This window comes from Sminthopsis crassicaudata, chromosome 2, assembly GCF_048593235.1.
Source record: "Sminthopsis crassicaudata isolate SCR6 chromosome 2, ASM4859323v1, whole genome shotgun sequence".
Taxonomy (NCBI): Eukaryota; Metazoa; Chordata; class Mammalia; order Dasyuromorphia; family Dasyuridae; genus Sminthopsis; species Sminthopsis crassicaudata.
Genome location: NC_133618.1, coordinates 327,123,385 through 327,146,311, shown reverse-complemented (window position 1 = coordinate 327,146,311; position 22,927 = coordinate 327,123,385). Strand labels below are relative to the sequence as shown.

At 33.4% G+C, this 22,927-nt stretch overlaps 1 protein-coding gene and 1 pseudogene across 3 annotated transcripts in view; both read right to left on the bottom strand.

The window, feature by feature from the left end:
- Window positions 1-22,927, bottom strand: part of PRKCH (protein kinase C eta) — a 276,978-nt gene that overhangs the window by 110,099 nt on the left and 143,952 nt on the right. For all 3 annotated transcript variants that reach the window (XM_074290306.1, XM_074290305.1, XM_074290304.1), the window contains exons 3-8: window positions 20,017-20,167; window positions 13,935-13,969; window positions 11,514-11,599; window positions 9,516-9,645; window positions 6,549-6,676; window positions 167-310 (exon numbers count right to left, since the gene is read on the bottom strand). In XM_074290306.1, coding sequence (XP_074146407.1) covers window positions 167-310; window positions 6,549-6,676; window positions 9,516-9,645; window positions 11,514-11,599; window positions 13,935-13,969; window positions 20,017-20,167 — 674 coding nt within the window. The remainder of the gene's footprint in view (window positions 1-166; window positions 311-6,548; window positions 6,677-9,515; window positions 9,646-11,513; window positions 11,600-13,934; window positions 13,970-20,016; window positions 20,168-22,927) is intronic.
- Window positions 17,699-18,229, bottom strand: LOC141556338 (small ribosomal subunit protein eS24 pseudogene; annotated as a pseudogene).

Here is a 22,927-nt window from a genome sequence, read left to right as displayed (position 1 = left end):
ATACCCTGGGACAAGACAGCATTCTGGGTCTTAGTTTCTTAGTTGTAAAATGAGGAGATTGAAGAAGATAATTTTTAAGGTCCCTTTAGCTCTAAATCTATGGTTCTTTCATCATACAAACACCATTTGATAAAAAAAAAAATTATCAATCTTAGACAAAACTAACCTTCCCAAAACTGCCCTTTCCCAACATTCGGATGAACTCAAAATCTTCAAAACCGAGTCGGTTAGATGAGCTTACACCAATACCATTGCCTTCTTTTACACTCTCCTTTCCTTGTCGTTTCAGGGGTGATCTGGAAATTAGCTTCTGCAGAAGAAAGGAGCAAAATGGTTATTCAGAAATCTCAAAGGAAATATACAATATTTTGACCTCAAAAGGGATGGACAGTCCCAGACTAACAAGACCTCTTCTAATGGAGGCATCACCAATATTCCAATAAAACACTGATAAAAGGATTGCTTCTGTTTCATAGACGGCCATATTTCCCTATATAAAGTTCTATCAGTACCAAATTCCTGATTTGTACTGGTTTACCATTATTTTTGGTGAAATCACTTTTAAGTCCTCAGCTCTGGATTGTTCATAATATTAAGTGTGTAAAAAAGGGTACAATGTACCATGGAAGGAATCAGAAAATATTAATTTTTATCCAGTTCAGCCCCTGACTAACTGTATGAATTTAGCAAGTTGCCTATTCTTTCCTAGTTTTAGTCTCCTCTCTATTACTATATTGTAGGCTTCTTGTAGGAATTTTCAATGGTCAAAATTTTGTTTATTCTCCAAGGCACTTCAAAATTCACAGTACTACAAACAATAGGAGCACTTAATACCATTTGGTGATTTGAGAAGTGTTTGAGAACTGGAAATTAAGCAGCTATCTAGTGATTGAGAATGGCAAAACATGTTACGGCTCATGAATGTAATGGGAATAATGATGATTACAGAAAAGCTTGGGAAGTCAAACAAATGTTTATAAAGTCAAGTGAAACAAGACTAAGGAAGCAAGAGAAACAATAATCATGAAAAAAAAACAGCAGCAAAATAATTGAAACTTAACTGGTAATGAAACTTAACTGTTCCCCAAGAAGAAAAACTAGAATACACCTTCTATCTTCCAAGTTCTAGGAGTCTACTTTTTCATTTTAAATTAAATTTTAATCAGTCAATTTAAAATTTTTTGACATAAAGGATTATTCCAGGAGGGAATGGAGGTGAAACGTAAGTAATGTAAAGGCAAAATATGAATAACAATTTATTTTTTAAAGAATTATTTGTTGAATTAAATATTGAAGTGAAGTCTCTATTCTTAAAAGTGTTCTGGCAGAAGCTAGATGTTCATATGCCAAAGAAATCAGAGAAGGGATTTCTGCACTGACTGGAAGGTTGGACTAAAGGATCTCTGAGATCCTTTCCAGCTCTGGGTTTCTATGATTTCTTGGAAACCCTGTATGTCAGCATCTTGCTATCAGATCTTGTATTCAGCATAATCATCTTAGAGTGCCACCTGCTGGGTATTTCTTAGGAGATCAGCTTTCCCATTTGCACTAAAGATTTCAAGATAAGAGAATTCAGTGGTCATTGCTAAACACAGAATGTGTTCAACCAAACTGGGCTAATTCTACCAAACTCATATCCCTTTTTTTTTTTTTTTTTTTTTTTTTTTTTTACAATACAATCACAGTTATCATACCCCTTCTCCTGTCCTGATGATAAGAAACTACCTGGGAAGGCAAAGTGATTCGTGATTTTTCAGGTTTCTTATATTTATAATAGAGAATCTACTACTTAGCAGGTCAAAAATCTAAAAGATCTATGGCTTTTGACTCCTTTAGCAATGAAATCTTATAAATTTTAAAGAAGGCTTGACAATTTGCCCTCTATGTAATGAATCAGAAATTCAGATATCCATTATCCTGAGGTAAATGAAATAGCACCATACATTCCCTCAGGCTCAGCCAAAAACCACATTTAACTATTCTTTTCCAATGGAGCTCTGAGTAGAAAGATTTTTTTGAGTATTAAGACTATTAACTCATTTCATTTCTTGGGCAAGGAAGGAGATGGTGATGCTGGTAGTGATGGGGATGGAGATAAGGACAGAATTCAAAGCTTCATAGCACTTTTGAAGTTTCTAAGGGCATTGTTTTTGATCCTGTATTTTGGTCTGGTACTTTCATTTTCGTTTTATTTTAAAAGTTCAATATTTTAATGTTTCTCCTTAAAAAATAATTATTAACTCCTAGCAAAATATAATAAAACGACTCAATACATTGGCTATGCCTGAAAACATATGCTTCATTATATATATATATATATATAATATTCATTTATAATATATGTAATATCGTATATGTCCATTTCTATACATGTATATTATATATGTATGCTTCTGCAACCCACTATCCTTCTGATCAGACAAAGGGAATATGCTTCCCCATATTAACAATGATCTGCAGACTCCTACCTAGATTCCTGAGGAGAAAAGTAGCTCTAGAATCTATTCTGTCTGATACAGGCAGAGTTGAGAGAGTGAGCACAAAGGGAATACAACAAAATCAACAAATTTGAAAGACATTTGGAAGAGGTAGGACAAAGTAAAAGACAGAAGTATTGAGGATGAAGATAAGGTAGCAAGTTCTATTATGGAATCCCATTTTCATATGAAGCTCATGAAAGACTTTATCAAATGCCCTAGGAAAATCAATTCCCAAATATTTCACTGGATTTTTTTGGTTACAATTAAGCTTAAAATATTTTCTTGAAGTTTATTTTTAGTATATAACAAATGTTTTTGTATATTTATCTTATTTCTCTCAACTTTACCAAATTCATTTTTTGTTTGTTTGTTTTTGATTAAGACTATTGAATTTTTTTTAGCTATAACCATATTTTAAGCCCTTCATTTAGAATATTAATCTCTTCAATATCTTTTCTTTCCAGTTACTGTAATTCTACAGGAATGGAAGAAGCATGTACTTTTTTGAAATCTGAAGCATGGGTTTCTACCTTTTTTTCATGGTTTAATTTTGTCTTATGGAGTTTGATTCCTATTTCTAGCCTAGTAAAATCTTTTTTTTCCAGTATGATTCTGCCATCCAGAATTTCACTAAGCTTTCCTTGCTTTGAATCATCTGAAAAATTTATAACCATGCTATTTATAATTTCTTCTAGGATGTTAATAAAAGTGCTGAATAGAATAAGGTCACCTAATATACCAAGAAAACTTATTCTAGGCTGGTATTGATAAAATAATTTGATTACAGAGTAGTTCAACTAAATATGAATTCATTTAACTAGGGCCAATGCCCTAGCATACATTTTCCTCCATCTTGTTCATAAAGATATCAAGAGGTATTATAATATATTTTGCTAAGATATGCCATATCTGTAGTAGTCATTCCTCTGATTAGGTTTAAGAACATTTTTTAAAATGTAATTTGGTATTACTTCTTTGAGAATTTCTGCTAATTCCTGGTAGTCATTAATTTTTTTAATCTACCTACCAGCCATCTAATGAATAACCTGTCCTAGAATGATGCCTTGTATTGATGTGAAGTTTATTGGATTCAAGCCTCATAAGCCACCATATTTCCATTTTTGAAAAATGGGGTGGTTGCCTGCCTTATAGTCCTCTCCATGATTTTCAAAAGAAGTTCTATTAATATAGCTACAGAATAGTAGTGTAAAGGGCACACAAAGGTAGAAGCCATTTTAGCTCTGCCATACTAGTTCTGTAACCTTAGGTAAGCTAGTTAACTTCTTCTAATCCTGGGTTTCATCAGTTGTAAATTGTTGACAGTAATACTTGGCCTGCCTACCTCACAGAGTTATTATAAGGATAAGATGGTTTAATAGAAGCAAAATTCTTTGGTAACTTGTAAAGCATTTATAAATGTCAGATATTAGGAGAAGGAAGAGAGCAAAGATTTCAGTGCCCTCAATATAATTTTTCTGACCCTAGAAAATTGAATTTAAAAGTGGCTAGGTAATCTCACATAATGATCCCCTATATCTTAAGCTTCAGTTCTTTTGGGTGTAACTTGTATTGGGCAGATAGTCCTCATCTGCTGACAGCAGATTGCATGTGTTTGGGCCTGTTGAAGGGGACAAACTCCCTGGCTGCTTCTAGTCCCAAACTAAAAGGTCCTGGCATTTTTTCATGATATGCTAAATCCTGAGGGGTCCCTTAGTGCTTCTTTTGTCATGAGGGCAGGGTGTCACATCAATTAAAAAGCAGTTTTAGAACCTCTTATTTTTCTCTTTTCTGGCAAGTAGTGTATACTCTATCCTAAGATTCCCTATAAGAAGTAAGTATATAGGAGGGAGTAGGTGGGCTTTTTTTATTATCTTCTTGTGCATGTTTCTCAAACTTTGGCTCAAACCTCTTAGGCTTATGCTACTCTTTTATATTGATTCTAATTGGTCTTTCTCCTACAAGTCACCTTCCTTTCTAATCTATACTTAACATATAAGCCAAAGTGATTTTCCCAAAGTCTAATAATATCATCCCTCTATTTAATAATCTCTACTGGCTTCCTCTTTATTTCTAGGGTCAAATATAACCATCTCTGTTTGGCACTTAAAAAGTGTTTACAACCTCATATCCTGCTATCTTTCTAGACTTCTTCCCCACTATTCTCCTCAAGACACTCCAACTGTTTAGCTATAAAGGTCTGCTTATGGTTTGCCACACAAAATCTCCCCCTCCTCTCCCTAAGTCATTGTGCTGGCTGTCCTTTATGTCTGGAATGCAGTCCCTATTTTTAGAAACCTACACCACCAGCAGAGGATAGCACATTCTCTCTCGATGTGACTACTGCCACTCTCTTAATCTTGTAGAGCCCCCTGCAATCACAAGCCAAGAAGGCTGTCATAATAACTCTCATTTACAAGGGATCACAGAACTGAAATATCCAACGAAGCTCAGGGTTCATCTAGTCCAGTGTTCTTATTTTACAAAAGAGAAAATTGGGCCTAAAGAAGGGACCTTGCCCAGTGTTGTTGGATGGTACAATAAATAGATCATTATTCTGGGAATTTGGAAGTCTGGGCTCAAATCTGCCTCAGACACACACTATCCGTGCAACTATGGGAAAATCACTTAACCTTCTGTGAACCTCCATTTCCTTATCTATAAAGTGGGGTTCATAATAACAGTATCTACCTCATAGAACTGTTATGTGGATAACATATGTGATATCCTCTGATCGATCTCTCTCTTTGTGTATATACACACATACACAAATATACAATATATATGTTTGTGTGTGTGTGTGTATATATATATATATGTATATATATATATATATATATAATTTTTAAGATTTACACAAAGTTTTATGTGTTTTACATATATTTTATGATTTGTTATACTAATTTTATGTGTGAATATATACATACATTTATATATACATGTGTATGTATTTTATGTGTGAATATATAAATATATATTTATATGTGAATATATGTATGTATACATACGTATACATACATATATTCTCATATAAAATAAGGATACCAAATTTGTTATATGTAAAACACATAAAACTTGTTCTAAATCTTAAAATGCTATATAGAAGCGAGCTGTTGTTATTATAGTTATCTAAGATCTTACAAAGAAAATTAAAGAAATTATAAAGATGAATTTGGCTTTCCCTTAGAGACAGCTAGGTGGCACAGTAGAGCTTTAGGCCTGGAGAAAGAGTTGAGTCTAAATTTAGATTCAGACACAGCGTGTGTGTGCTTGAATTTAATTTCTGTTTGCCTCAATTTCCTCAACAGTAAAACAGGAATCATGATTGCACCTACCTCTCATGGTTGTCATGAGGATCAAATAATATTTATAAAGTGTTTAACACAGTACTTAGCTCATAGTAGGCACTAAAAAATTCTCTTTTCTTTCTACAGTGAGACGTCTCTCCTCCCATAGAAAATTCTCATTGACATAAAAAAGCTCCATAAATCTGTATGCTCCTGGGCAAGTCACTTAACCCTGACTGCCCCCACCCCCAGCAAAAATAAAAAAAAACAAAACCCCAAATAAAAAACAAAAACAACAACAACAAAAAAAAACCACCAAAAAAAAAAAACCCTCATGTGTCGTGAATTATGAAATCAAAGAACTTTAAAGTTAGCACAAATCATCTCAGCCCATTAGTGAAAAAATACAAAAAAAGTTGAGATTTTAAGCAAGTCAAAGATAGCATAGGGCCTAAAATTTCCTTCAGTACCAAGCTTGATGCTATTTCAACTACACGCTGAATTATTTTTGATTCTTCTCTTTATTTCTAAATCTATAAGGTACTATTAGTATATTTCAATTGCAAGTTAATGCAACCTAGGCAGACAGAACAATCCCTGACTAATGGTAAGAAGTTCATTTACAGAGTGAAATGCTCTTAAAAGAAAGCAATAAATCCGTTGCACCTGCCCAGGTCAGCTTTGAAAGAGAAGATTAAGCGTTTTAGTGATGAGGGTTCTGACTCAAGTTTCCCACATTTATACAGCCCATAAAGGTAATACATGAAAGAAAGTAAAATCTCACCGAAGCTGGAGAAATATTTCCGGGTTGAAGACCCATTCCTGCCAAGGTCTTTGCTAACTCCACTGCATTCACCCCACAGTTGGGTGCCACATTGGCTTGGCATCTTTTATGTACATTCATTTTACAGACTAAGGAAAGAAGAACAGGATTCATGTTTATTTTTTAAAAGTTGGGAGAAATGTATATGCCTGAAAATAGCTTTCTTGATTTAAGGGACTGAGATAATGATTATACATCCTGTAAAAGACATATTCTCATGTAAAAAAACTACAGGGTCACCTTAATGTCCCTTAAGTGCTCTGGACAGAGATAGAAAACTGAGAATGTTGCATTATAATGTATTTAATATAGCTATTTTTCTCTGTGAAATGATGTCATATATTTACCCAAACTACATTATATATATATATATATATATATATGTTTGTAATTATATTATGCATATGTATTACATATACATATCTCAATAATCTTTTTGGCTCAAAAAAGTTCTTTTTGGGGGGAGGGTAAGGGATACAGATTTATGATTTTGTTAACATGAATAACTCCCAATATGGGAACTCCCACAATAGTGTAGATCAGTAAGTTATCTGGGACTTAGCATCTTAGAAAATTGCCTATAATACTAAAGAGTTATTTAGTTTTCTTGCTTGTTGATACCCAAATAATATGTATGAGAGATAAAACTTGAACTCCCATTTTCCTGATTTCAAAGATGATTCCCTTACCACTAAATAGGATGATCATAAAGTGCCTAGTTCATTGCGTTGGCACATAATCGGTACTATATAAATTCTAACTATTATTATTATTATTATCCCACTCTGTGTCAATTTCTCTATAATTCTAAATGAAGATCTAAAAGTTCACAAAATGATTAATTTTAATTAAATAAAAAGAAATGGAATCATATTAACTATTTTTCTTATCAGTGAAACAAAAGGTCTAACATCACGCTGAATGGACACAGTGGAAATATTCTTTCTGATTGCAAACCTCTGAATAACGACATCTGCTGTTTCTGGGTATTGTTGAGGCTAGTTAAACATGCTGCACAATAGTCAGGGCATCCTGTGGGGTTGTGGTTCTCATGCTGTGGTTCTATACTGATTCACAGAAATATTCAAGGGGTTTTTCCCCAAAAAACATCTTTTCTTTTTAAGGTCAACGCTTTGTTCTAGTTTCATGTAAAATTAAAATAATCTAAGAGTCAAAAAAGGTAGCAAAGCAATAACAGATGTAATGTTATCCACAAAAGTGTTCCACTTCTCATTTTTGCCTATTTTATAAATGGAAACTCATAGGATCAAAGATACAGAGTTGACTGTGTGGAACAAATAGGGTTTCCAACAGGCTAAGACTGCCATATTGTGTACTATAGGAAGGAATTATTAAATAGTCTCCTACTAGCTTGGAAAGCTCTTTAAAAAAAATGAGCCACTGAATAGTACAGTAAATGACCACTGAGATCTTCTAAAAAAGGAGGCTTGCTTGCTTCCTTGCTTCCTTCCTTCCTTCCTTCCCTCCCTCCTTCCCTTCTTTCCTTCCCTCCCTCCCTCTCTTCTTTCTTTCCTTCTTTCTTCCCTTCCTTCTTTTTTCCTTTCTTTTTGTAGCCCTTTTTTCATTAAAAAATCTAGGCAATTTAACTATCCCTGCACTCACTAAGATCCCTACTTTCTGCTCTTTTTCCTTTGCTTCTTATTCATGGACTCATAGGGAGTGAGAGGGCACAGCAGATAGAATACTGGACGTAGAGCCAGTAAGACCTGAGCTCAAATTTAAATTCAGACATTTACTAGGTTTGTGATCTTGGCAATTTTATATATGTATGTGTATATATATATATATATGTATATATGTATATATATATATATATATATACATATATATATATATATATATTCATCATTTAACTTCTGTTTGCCTAAGTTTTTTCAACTGTAAAATAAGAATGATGATAGCACTTATCTCCCAGAGTTCTTGGGAAAATAAGATTTGTAAAGTACTTAGCATAGTACACTTAGCACATAGTAGGTGTTATGTAAATGTGAGTTATTATTAGTATTAATTTTTTAGCCTTATCCTTAAGTAGCTTAAAATGGGTTGGTACATTCCATGCTTGTCAAATTAAAAGGGCAAATTTTTATGGATGATTACTCAAGACAAACAATCCCTAAATTAATGACTATGGAAAAACTGTAACACCCTTTTGGCAGAACATGATAGCTCTACTCCTGCCTTACTAAACTCTTTTTTACAGAATGGGCTCTCACATTTTTTTAACCTATTGTAACAGTAGAAGCTTTCCAATTTGTCCCAAGAGGCCTAGGGGCTGCCTTATATCAATTTCTTTTATAAAAATACAGCAGAGGAAGAAAGTGGCCAAATTCCCATTATTATCACAAACAATGAGAACCACTGCTTGTAAGGGCAGGGGAGAGGAAGAGAGACAGAGTAAGAAACTGAAACAGATATAGAGTCAGGCTGATTGAGGGAAAGAGGAGGGGGGAAAGGGGAAGGAAGGAGATGGAGGAGAAGGGAAGGATCTAATTTTTCTTCAAATCCATTTCTGTCCTTCCCTGGTGACAGTATCTACAGGTATTAATCTACTATTCTTTATGTAATACTGGAGTTTCTCTCCCATTGATTTATGTGTTCTTATTTCCAATTACCATTAGCTATTGTTTTTTTCTAAATAATTCATTAAAATATTTTCAAACATTTGATTGAATATTTTAAAGTTATTTTCTTTAAAGTAATTTTGTGTTTACTAGCAACCATTAAGACATATTAAACATGCTTGATACACCATAATCAGTTTCAATGATGTGAATACAAGATTCACTAAGAAGTTCTTAAAGTTTTGCAAATTATCAAAAATCAGTCACTATGACCAGCTTTGATTCCTTTGGAATCCCAAGAGCCCATAACTTGAAATGATGAAAAAATGTAAATAACATCTCTTACTTTTACACTGAAGTCCCTGTCTCATTATTCCCCAAAGCAAGGATCCACAGTGATCGCAGAAGGTGGGAACTTTATAGTTGTGAACACTGAATTTGTGGGGAATGTTGATTCCAAATCTCTGTTCAGAATTCTGTAAGAAATAAAAGACACAATGGGAGAAATTGATTTTGCTAAACATTAAAGTGAACATTTGTTTAAAAAATAATAGGCTGACACTCCTCCCCCTCCCATTGCCCCCCAATCAATTATGGCAATGTCATCTGGATATGACAAATCCCTATGGTTTATATAGTGGAACTCTCTATAGCTCTAGTCTACTCATTGATTTAGCTGTTTAGAGTTTTTTATTTTTATTTTCCAAGTACAATTAGACCCTTTTCTTCTCAACTCTCCTAACCTCTGAATATTTTGCTTCAGAATTAAATTTCCTCTTATAGTCTTCTTTATGGAAAGTATTTAGTAAAATTCCAAAGGGCATTATAAACCATGTAGTATACCTCTCATTTTACAAATTAGATAATTGACTCCAGAGGGTAGAAATGGGACTCTTCCAGAACTTCACAGATAGCAAGGAGGTATGCTATCATATATTTTCTTCAAGAACCAATATCACAGCATTAAATGACATCTGGCACATGTATTACAAAAAATGGAATGGGGAAAGTATATATTAAGTATTTACTATGTACAATACGGTGAGGAAGCAAATAGAAAAATGGCAATCCTTATTGTTCTAATGGGGGGGAGACAACATATTTGGAAGGTTTTAGCCGCAAGTCAGATGGAAAAGTTCCATGGCCCTTAGGAAAAGGGCAAACGATAATGCTTTTTTTTAACTATCATAAAATGAATATTTCCTATTTCCATTTTATTTTATTGCTTTGTTTGGGTTTTTGCCTAACATTGAGAGCTTAGCAAACTGAAAAGAAAACTAAGGGACATGGTCCAAAAAAAAAAAAACTGTTTCCAGGATAAAATGAAACTAAAAATAAACATTTTGATATGATTGATTCTGGGGGCAATGTACTCAAAGATGGCAAACTTTAAACTTAATTGTGTATATTTCCCTTGAATTTTTAAGTTTTTCCTTTAAGCTCCAGTTCATTTTCTAATTGAACTATTCAGTTCTTATCTGTATATAATACAAGAGTTGTTAACTCTTAACCACAGAACTATACTTACTAACAAAATTCTTACAATTGTCAAATATCAGTAACTATCAATCTGTTATCTTCTAGATTAAAGAAACTATATTTGCCCTAGCTAAACAACAGTTAAGAGAAAATAAGAATCATTCATAAAATGTTAGAATTGAAATCAAGTTTAACTCCTTCATTTTACAAATAAGGAAATTATGACTGACTGGCATTAAGTGAAATTTCCCAAGGTTTAAGGATCAAAGATTCATATAAAGTTCTTCTGGCTCCAAGTTCAACATTATTTCTACTAGGCCACAATGATTTTGCCACTTTCATCAAAATGTTAGTTATCACCACTAAAATATGATGATTGAACAAAATAAAGATTTTAATGATAAAGATCATCTCAACAACATTCTTCCAGAATTTGGGTGGAAACTAAATTTGAAGTGAGGACAATCAACAGAATATAGAAAAATAAACTGTTGTTTGGTTGTTTCTGTTGAATCCAACTCTTTTGTTGTTTTGTTTTGTTTTTTTAAAATAAAGATATTGGAATGGTTTGCCATTTCCTTCTCCAGCTCATTTTACAGATAAGGAATCTGAGGCAAAAAGAGTTAAGTGACTTGCTCAGGGACACACAGCTAGCAAATATCTGAGGCTGTATTTGAACTCAGATCCTCCTGATTCTAGACCCAAGACACTGCACCACCTTGCTGCCCAAAACAAACAAATAATGGTTTTAATTATCTTAATCAGAGACAAGCTAATATTGAAAAAATAACTGTGTAATAATATACGAGAGTCAATTTGACTGCATAATTACAATAAATCTTGGAAAAGAGACTTTTCTCCTTACCTTTGCATCCATTTTATTTATATTTTGGCAAGTACAGGCAGTAACTATCAGATGATGGCAGCGTTTATGAACAACACAGGTGCAGACTATGAAATTTTAAAAAACAAAAACAAATTATACAATTTAAAATATAGTGGTAACTGAGTAAGTAAATGCTATGTATAAACAATGCCAAGACAATGGGATAAAAAATCAATTATCAGCCCATCTCTAGGTACATCCTCAGTATGGTACTGATAAATGTCTTAACAGTTGGGACTCTCCAACAAATTTGTGTATAACACATTTTTAAGTTTAATATGCACTATTAACATTTCCCCCATTACTTTTAAGTTTAGAAAACAACAAAACAATATGTCAAGCCCTGATTTGTAACCTTTGCTGACTGCCAAAGTATAAGTTTTCCCACTGAAAATTTAACAATCAGTAAAAATCCCCTTCTCTCTAGTCTCCAAAATGCCAGACAGAAAGGACTCATGTATTTCAAATTATTCACAGCCATACTTTTTGTGATAACCAAGAAGTGAAAATAAAGTAACTGTCCATTGATAGGGAAATGGATAAACAAATTATGGTAGGCAGATGTAATAGTACATGACTGAGCTGTAAGAAATAATATCTATGAAGAATTCACAGAAATATGGGAGGAATTACATGCAGCAATGCATGGCATAAAGTAAGCAGAACCAAATGGAAAAAATAAAAATAGCAAAACATTATATTGAACATTATAATGATCAAGTTTGTTCCTAGAAAAAAAAAGATGAGAAAATACTTCTCTTTTCTTTGCAGAAATGAAAGAAGAAAGGTAAATACATATACTATCAGATTTGACTAAATGTTGATTAGTTTTATTCAACTAATTTCTTTTTTTGTTCTCTGTTACAAAGGGTGATTAACTAGGGGAGGGAGGAAGAGTAAATAAATATATAAATAAAGGTGATGTGAAAAAAATTTCTTTCTTAAAACAAAAGGAATTTATCTAGATGTTTTTACCTATAAGACCATATCCATCAGGGTGTTACCTTTCCTGTATTCCCCTGTAATTTCCTGTAATAGTAAAACTAGCAGGGTCTTCTTAACTCTCTTTCCTGGAGTATAGCTCCCAAACCAACCTTCCTGCCTTCATATTTCTCTATTTCTTTTTTTTTTTTTTTTTCCTTTTCTTTTTCTGAGGCTGGGGTTAAGTGACTTCCCCAGGGTCACACAGCTAGTAAGTGTTAAGTGTCTGAGACCAGATTTGAACTCTGGTCCTCCTGAATTCAGGGCTGTTGCTCTATCCACTGCGCCCCCTAGCTGCCCCATATTTCTCTATTTCAATTTATCATTTAAACTGTAAGAAAACTTTTACTTAACTGTAGCTCTACCCTACTCAGAATGATACAATGAAACTAAATTATTCATGATGCCTTTTTTTTTTTAATTGTTGTTGCTGCTGCTGCTCTCCTTCCTTCTCTCCGTTTCTTTGTATCTCTGTCTCTATTTGTGTGTGTGGTCCTTATATTAATATTACTATTAACACCAAGGATATCAAAAGTCAAAATTTTTCTTTCAACTAGAAGTATATTGTTATATTTACAATGGTTTGTGGTAGCTTTTTTTTTTTGAAGTTATCTGTCATGTAATCAATTGAATAATATTGGGGAGAGAGGGAGAAAGAGAGCTGGGAGAAGGGAGGGAGGGAGGAAGACAGAGAGAGAAAGATGAAGGAAAAAAGAGAGCAATAGAGAGAAAGAGAACAAGAGAGAGTGCATGAGAGAGCGAGAATGAAAGAGAGAAAAGATAAAAGTATATTGCTGAAGCATTTAAAATGTACAAAAGAGAAAAAAGTTCAGTGAGACTAAGAAAAAGTAGAACAGCTTTGAAAGTTACATTCTGAATTTATTTATCATATAAATTTTTTAAAATTAAGCTCTACCTAATAATGATTTGTTTAATCACATATAATCTCTTTTTTGGTACCACTTTGTATTCTTTCTCTCTCTTTTCCTCCTCATTAAATTTAGAAAAAACCAAAAACTGTTATAAAGTCTGATTTATGATGACAGGCATTCTGGCTCATGATTCTTCAAGAGTGAAATTTACCTTTCAATTACTATCTAAAAAACCTCACAAAAATGAAATGAGTGAAATAGAATCTTAGAATCTTTGCTGGACCTTACCAGAAGCCCATTGGTTTTTAGAGACCTACAAACAATTTGAGAGACCATCTGTTCCAATACATTTATTTTCCAGATGAGGAAATTAAGGATTAAAGAGGTTAAGAAGAGGAAGGGCTAACCAAATTTCAGGACATAGAAATATTTAGATTCTAATTTAAGATATGTTTTGTTCACCACAGAAAATGGAGATATTAAAATATATTATTTTTTCAATTGTGAATGCTTTTTAACATAGAAATTTTCTATGATGTTTTCTTACCTTGGCACTGATAGCCTTGTTTCCCAAATAAGCCCCTGTTCAAAACAAAAAAAAATATCATGAATCAAAACTGTCAGTAGTAATCATCACATAACTAAAAGAAAAGCAAACCCAAATTCTGTTTTCTGATTATTACAAAGATTCATAATTCTATGGCAACAATCATAACTACATGATTCTTGAGTTAGTGTCTGAAACCTTATTATAAAGAGTCTAGGAGCTAATGAAGAAGAAAAGCCAAGTACTATAATACATTTTTGTAATTATATTTCAAAATATGTCTTTATAAGTTCCAAAGCTACAATTCTCATGAAATAAGAGTACTATCTATAAATGCACACATCTGTTCTTTCTTATTATCTGTTTGTTTTCACATGCAGTAAGTAAATAGAGGGAGCTTCTTTCTCTGAGAGCACTATATTCTCAGAGCCTTCAAAGGGGAAAGCAGAACTTAGCCACCCATAGCTGCTGTTTCTTAGGTAATGCTTCATATAAGTACATGTATATCTAGCTTCCTTCCTTCCTATTTATCTATCTATGCTCATATGTATATTTAGGCAGAGAAACTTTACAGAAATATTTTATTTCCTTTTAGCAAATGATCATGTGTTTGAATTCCTCCTTAAACACTACTATTGATAATTAATCTCTATTACCAGTAAAGTGTAATATTCTTCTCTAAAGTGTAATGTTTTCTGGGAGCAGGTTTCTTGGGGAGCTTCTGGAGGCAGCCTTAGTTTCAGTTCAATAATCACCCCAAATGCAGCCAGCGGTTAAAGTCCAAATCCTTTATTGTTTCCTTTTAAGTCTTGTCTCCTTCCTTGGGCCCAGTTAGCTTTCTTAGAGGCCTCTCTCTCTCCTTGGTTCTTGCCACTAGTCCTTTGCCTCTGCCAGCTTCTGCCTCTAGCTCCCTCCAAATGTCTCTATCCAGCACAAAGGTGGAAGATGGAATGAATCTGTCTCCTCCTCCTCGAGTGGGCTTGTATGTCAGGTCCTGAGAGTTTCTTGCTTATATGTCCCACACTGAGTACACACCAATCATTCTATCACTAGGAAACCATTATTTGTTGTAAGATTAAATCAATGCTAAACTAGATTCAACCATTGTCTCCTCAATTCCACTTAGTACCTTGTTTCAAGTTCTGGCCCATAACATCTCCTTGTGGGGTCAGATTAATCATACTGAACCATGCTAAATTAGATAATTATTGTCTCTATCAATTCCACTGTCTTAGTACCTTGTAAGAATCCTAACAGTAAAGCGTCATCATTTTTCTCATAGTGTCAATATATTCAAGGTAATCTGCTTATATCCAACTTCCCCTGGGAGCATGTGACCACTAGATTCACAAGATAGCTGCTGCCCATAATTAAAGTAAAGCCTGGGTCATGAAGGTTTCATTCATAGGGATGAAACCTATCTATGACTGTCCCCATTAGTACTGTGTTCTAATGAACTGAATTAATTTGTGACAAGAAGCAAATGTAAAATTAAATTTTTATACAAGTTGCTGAGAAGTGAATAGAATTTACTGGTTTTCTGTAGACATAAAACTACAAATTTAAAAGAAAGCAAGGAGATATAAGAATGTTTTTTTTTGTAGAACTAAGAAAATATCTACATGATTTGGTACCTATTTTTTCATTTGTACGCTTTGCTAATGTATGTATTGCATTTATACATACCTATACAATATCTCAAAAGTCTTAGTTATAGTTTTAAACTACATCTAAAGTCAAAATGCCCATAAAATTGTGCAAAATAAATATAATAATACAATGAATGTGCTGTAAGAAATGATGAATATGAATAATTCAGAGAAATGTAAGGAGACTTATAAACCAATAGATAGTAAAGTAAACAATACCAAATGGAGAAAAAAATATCAACAAAAAGATACTAAACTGAGCGCAATAATGACCAAGTTTGGTCATGAGAAGAAAAAAAGATGAAAAAAACCTTTCTTTGCAAAGGTGAGGGACCATAGCTAGAGCTAACTTGCACTAAGACTTTTGGGACCTGTGTGTATGTGTGTTCTCATATGAACAAATCATATGTACATATATGTACATGTATATGTATCTATACAAAAATACATACATACCTTTATACAGTGCATTATAATTTACTAAGAGCATTCCTCTCAACAATTTTAGTAGGAGAGATACCACTTTAGGGAAAGAAAATTGAGAAAATTGCATTTCAAAGAGGTTAAATGACTGTACTAAGTCATGTAGCTAGTAAGTAGCAGGTGTTTAACTTGAATGTATGACACTGATACTGGTTAGTGCCAATGATTTTCACCATGTGAAACTGAAGTAGAACAAAAGCCCCCTAGGGTTGGGAATTCTCTTGCTTTTTCCTTTGGATCCTCAGCAGTTCCTGGCTCACAGAATTAGATTCAGAATGTGCTTTGAAAGTCGTGTGTTCCAACCCCATCATTTTAAAGATGAGAAAGCTAATACCCAAATCACAAAAGGAGTTGAGGCAGAGTTGTGATATCTGGGTCTCTGCCTCCAAGATGCAGTGTTCTGTCTGTACCATGATATAGGTACTTTATAAATGTTGAATTTTTTAAAAAAGACCAAAATCTGATTAGTGGATAATATTCCTCTGAAGGAAAAACAATTAGCAAATGTAGTAATGTTCTACTGTGACAGATGATATTTATTTAAATCAAGAAGCAGCAGAGTGGATGATAAAAGCAAAAGCAAGTGACCTGGGCTCTATCCTGGCCCTGTCATTGTCAAGCCCAAATTATATCTCACTGAATATCTTTCCTCATTACTCATCTTTAAAATGGAGTGAATAAAACTTGTGGGGATCAAATGAGATATTGATCATAAAGGAGTCTGTAAACAGCAAAAGCCCTTTATAAATGTTCCCCTTGGTACACCATAGCTTGTTTGATCCTCACTACACTGCGAAGCAGCTATTATTAGCACCATTTTACAGATGAGGAAACTGAAGGCTGAGAGAGTAAATGATTTGCTCATGGTCAAAAAGTTGGAATTTGAATCCCAAACTCTCAATTCTAGGTACAATGGAGATGTCATTTATTTAAATTTTGATACTCTCATCAAGAAGGTAGCTAGATAGATTTATGGATAGAGCACTAAGCCTGGAGAGAAGAAAATTTGAGTTCAAATCCAGCTCCAGACATTTACCAGCTGTGTAAAGCCATTTAACCTCTGTTTTCATTAAGATTACTCTGGAGAAGGAAATGGCAAAAACATTCTAGTATCTTTGCAAAAAATAAATAAATAAATAAATAAATTCTAGACACTATGGTCCACAGGGTCACAAAGAGCTGGATAGAACTAAATGACTTTATAGCAGCTCTCATTCAGCTCCTATACTGTACTGTAATCATTACTGATATTAATGGGTGAAAATGCCAGTTTGACCCAATTAATCCTTGTCCCCTTAATTTTAAGTCAAGTATACTTGTAAAAATTAAAATAAGTTATAATTTTCTCATTAGCACTAATAACTGGATACAAGAGTACTTAAAAATGTGTCAGATTGGGGACAGTGGGAAGAGAGTAAGTACTAAATCTGGAGTCAGAAAGATCTGATTTTAAATCCTATCAAATCCTCAATAGGAGTGTGAACATAAGTAAGTCATTTATCCCCTATGAGCCTCCAGAGTTTTCTCATTTATCAAATGGAGAGAATAATAGTTTAATTGTTTCAGTTGTATCCAACTTTTTGTCACCCCATTTGGGGTTTTCTTGGTGAAGATAATGAAGTGGTTTTGCCATTTTCTTTTTCTTTTTTTTTTTTAAAAGTTTTTTTATAGTTTATTTATGCTGATGAAAACATTATCGGCCTCGAATAAACATCATCCATAGTTCCTTTTAGTCCTTCTGTTATGAAATCTCTAGCTCACTTTTTGCCAGCACCGACATTTGCCTTTGCAGTACCCCTGACTTTCTTCATTCTGTTCTAGCATTCCTTTCACTGCTTTCTGGATGTTTTTTTCTTCTCATACAAGCCATGCCTTGCAAGTCTGTGTTTTGGCTCATTTTTCTTTGCATAGTCAAGGGAATCATAAATCATGCCAAAGCCTGTTGTTTTGCCACCACCAAAATGGGTTCTGAACCCAAAGACAAAAATGACGTCTGGAGTTGTCTTGTACATCTTGGCCAGTTTTTCTCGAATTTCAGTCTTGGGCACTGTGGCCTTTCCAGGATGAAGGACATCTATAACCATCTGTTTTCGCTGAAGAAGTCTGTTTGTCATGAACTTCCTGGTTCTGATGGTTACAGTGTCATTCCATTCCACGGATGGGACAACCGAGACTCAGGGAGATGTCAGCGCCTCCACAGACTAGCCCTTGCCATTTTCTTTTTCAGCTTATTTTAAAGATAAGAAAAGTGTGGCAAATAAGGTTAAATAACTTGCCTAGGGTCGTACAATTAGTAATTGTCTATGCTGAATGTGAACTTGGAAATTCCTAATTCCAGACCTGTTGTTCTATACATTGCCACTAGCTGCCCCAAGCATATGTAAAGTGCTTAATAAATCTGAAAGTGCTATATAAATGTTAACTATTATTATTATTAAATAATTAGATTGGGAAAAAACATTTAAATAGGACTCGGATGAATCTCATAACTGTTCCTATTTAGTTTAGGCAATGACTTGTATGTTCTTTTGTTGTAAAATACATGACCAGAGAGAGATTTATATATTCATTCATATTTTCATTCTGTATGTGCATGTGTGTATGTGTGTCTCTGTCTTCTCTTTCTCTGTGTCTGTGTGTGTCTTTCTCCCCTCTTCCCTCATTATACTTTTTATGCCTGTGCTTAGAATGCTGTTGTTGTTCATCAAAGAGAATTCTGTGAGCTCAGGTGATTTACAAGACTAACTTGCCTTCGATGTATTCTTGAGCTGTGATGATGGCTTCCCAGAGATAATTTACAATCTTTTTTTTACCTCTTAACTGAGCCAACAAAATGTTTGCTAGAAGTTAGTTTATGTAGATAATTTAAAAAAATTTAATCTGGAACCTTGCTTTTGTAGATTTAGGGAAATTCTGTAGATTTAGGGAAGTAAGCTCCTTCTACAACTTAATTGTCTGTAAATTATAATGAGAAGTTAAGTAAGGTTCCCAAGGTAAAAAAGAGAGCAGTATATAAATACACCAGAAATACACATCCCTGAAATTCCTGCTGCTAGGTAAGAAGAGGTTTGGCAGATGACTTGAGCTCAGGAGTTATGAGCTACAATGGGATGCAGGGGTATGTGCTGGTAAATTTAACAACTTTCTCTCCAAAAGAAGAAAGTAAGAGCAAAAGTTTTATGTTCATTAACATTATCTGCATCATTTTATTATTTTTTTTGTTTGTTAGTTTAACAATCAACAAAACAACAAACCAAACCATGATATGTAGCATTTATTGATTTCTGGGGCATAATGTCACATTGAAGATTTAACACTTCTGGAGCCAGTTCAAGCTGGCTTCAGAATATCCTTGGGTTAAAGCCAAACAGGTATCCAGTGAGTCTAGCACTAATATGATGAGATCCTGGGAATCTAGGGTAACTGGGCTGCATGAGAAAGGGTCAACAAACCCATGTCAGAAAAACTGAAAGAGTCAAAGTTTTCATACCAATCAATACTGGCTGTACTCACAGCTGGGGTAAGATAGGGACACCTTAAAAAAGAAAGAAAGAAGGATGGAAAGAGAAAGGGAAAGAGTGAGGTGGGGAAAGAAAGAAAAAAAAGAAGGAAGGGAGGAAGGAAGGGAGGAAAGAAGGAAGGAAGGAAGGAAGGAAGGAAGGAAGGAAGAGAGGGAGGAAGGGAGGGAGGGAGGGAGGGAGGGAAGGAGGGAGGGAGGAGAAGGGAATGGACTTTCACCAGGTAGTTTTAATACTTGTTTACAGTTTTAGTAAAATGTTTGAGAATACAACAGTTTAACATTACTGACTAAAATGAAAATCCTAAATCATCAAAATTTCCTAACTGACTATTTTATCCCTGTATCACATAATTAAGCAGAATAAAAAGCTGGTTCTATAAAATAATAATTAATAAGGAAAAAGATAAGAGGAGATATGGAAGAATCATACCATATAAACTCCTTGCAATGTGAACAATAGGTAGGTTGTCTCAGATATGTTGCCATAAACTTATGCCCATTAATTTGATGAACTCGTCTTCGCATAGCTCTCTGGCGCTTCCGAGTAAAATGCTTGAAGATTCTGTCTCTCTGGAGAGTTGCTGTACATTGGGAAGATGAATGGGGGAAAGAAATATGTAATGAGTATTTCTGCAATTAATTTACAAAGCTACATATGAACTATTATCAATAAACTACTTTGAATAAAATGCATTTGTCATTCTCTAAAAAAAGTACAGAGTGTTTCCTTTATTATTGTACTATAAAGATTCATATTTATGGCACTAATCATCAGTGATAGCCACAATTTAACAAAATTTGCTATTGGGTGTTAATCTTCAAAGCAAGATATCATGAACCACACTAATAAATATAAGAGCAGCACTGAAAACAACAATAATAGTGATAAATTAGCTATGTCAAAGGAGGACTGGAATTCTAGCTTTTCTACAAACCTAAAAAGTAGTCAGGCCAGATAAGATCCATTATTATTGCCTCAAATGCCTCACAGTGATGCATTAATTATTAACAAGGCCCTTTTACCAGCTTCTTCTCGGAAGTAAGCCAGATCTCTCCTTTCTTAACAGAAAGTATCTATTATGAAAGGATGAAAATTTCAGTGATCTCTTCAAATATAGGCTAATTACATATAAATAATTTATACAAAGTTTATTGACTGACTGACAGCTTGTAATGTATAAAAAAATCTATAAAACACCTACAACAAATAAAATATTGGCATAGAAGCAAAAAAAAAAACCCAGCATTAAAAAGTCTCATATGTATAAAGAATAATTATCTACTTGGGAATTACTGATCAAGCTGCCCCCAAATACTGTACTATTTATATTGCCTTTATTGATTATTCCAATATTTTTAAATTAATTCTGTACTCATGACTTCTTCATGAATGACAAACATGTAATACAGACCCACATATAGTGAGAATGCTAGTATACTTAACATTCATCTGGAATACTGTTTTCTATTTAAAAGATGACACTACCATAGCATCATCAAGACCAATTTATCTAAAACATAATATTTTTCAGAGAGAAAGTTTAGGTCCATTATAATTCTACCAAACCTCAAATCCATCATTAACTCTTCTTAATAGAACTACTGAAGACTTTCAAATTAAAGGCATTGAATCAATTGATTTAAATAGATAACATCAAATTTCATGGCTCCACAGGGTGGGGGGAGTATACTAAAATTATCCATTAATGTCATCTCATGAACTCTCTCCAATGATATCAAGATATCATTTAGCTTTGTTATGTGTAAAATTCTTAATGTACACCAAGAAAAGAGAGACAGAAGGTTCTGAGCTTGATTCAAAACGACACAATCCATGCTCTAGGTAAGACATAGAACATAAAGATATCAAGGGGAAGACTGTGGCTAAATAATATTCAGAGAAATCAAAGCTGAATGGAAATAACACACTGAAGTAATTATCACTGATTCAAAACCAATCTTAATGAAGACTTTTAGATTAGTAAAACACTAACAGATTTCAAAAACATCCTAACAAAAACATAAAATATTAATAAATCATAGGACCCAACACTCTATGATCATAGATAATATTATATAATATATAAATTTAAAATGTATATAATATATAGCAGTTATAAAAGGTGAACACTACAGGATAGAAATAAATATAGATATTCCATGTGAAGTGACACCTTAGAATTGTTTTTTTTTTCCAGTTTTTGTTTTGGTTTGGTTTGATTTGGTTTTTATCTGCAAGGCAATTGAGGTTAAGTAACTAGCTTGGGGTCACACAGCCAGCAAGTGTTAAGTGTCTGAGGCCAAATTTGAACTCCAGGGCCAATGCTCTATCCAGTGTGTCATCCAACTGCCCCTTCAGAGTTGTTTTGATTTGCATTTCACTTATTAGTAGTGATAAGGGGAATTCTTTCATATGGTTGTTAAGAGTGAATTTCTGAGAACTCTTTGTTCATACACTTCAACCACTTTTTTATTGGGGACTTGCTTTGGATCATGTATCTAGGTATTTATAAACATATAGATATTTATCTATTTACATATGTATTAATCATTTATATGTCTTACATACCAATACCCTATCAAAGAAATCTGATACAAAGATTTTCTCCTATTCAACTTCAAGAAAAGTAAATATTTTAACATTATGCCATACCAAAACTAATAATCTTCAAGTTAATATGGGAAGAAAAAAATTTTAAATACTAACATTTAAAGGAGATTAAAATCACGTGGGAACAGAATAAACAGCATGTCTCTCCTATTAATCTTGACTATTATTAAAATTATATTGAAGATATATTTAGTAAAACTAGAGAGAATGAGTTTAAATCCCAATACTTTTATTAAGCTATCAAAAAACTGTTATTTAATCCATTTGTGGAATAGCAAATAGAAAATTAAATGTAAAAGAACAATTGAAGGATAGTAACTTGTCTTAGGTCCATTTTGAATGTCAATTTAAAAAATGAGAATGAAATGATAATGATGATGATGATGATGATGATGATGATGATGATGATGACAATAATAAAAATAGCAGCTGATTTTTAAATTGAACTTTAAGGTCTTCAAAGCTCCCTATAGATACAGTCTCCTATGATCTTCAAAATAAATTTACTTCTATGTGCTATTATTATCCTCATTCTACAGATAAAGGAATTTGATTAAGTTTAGAGAACATGAGTGCTCTGTCCAGAGACACAGCTAATAAGTATGTTAAGTAGTATTCAAATACAATTGTTCTTGTGTTCCCATGGGAACTCTAGCCACTAAATTACATAGCCTCTCATCAATGACCAAGGCATATACACTGAGGTATAGTAAGTCCAGCTGTTTAGAAT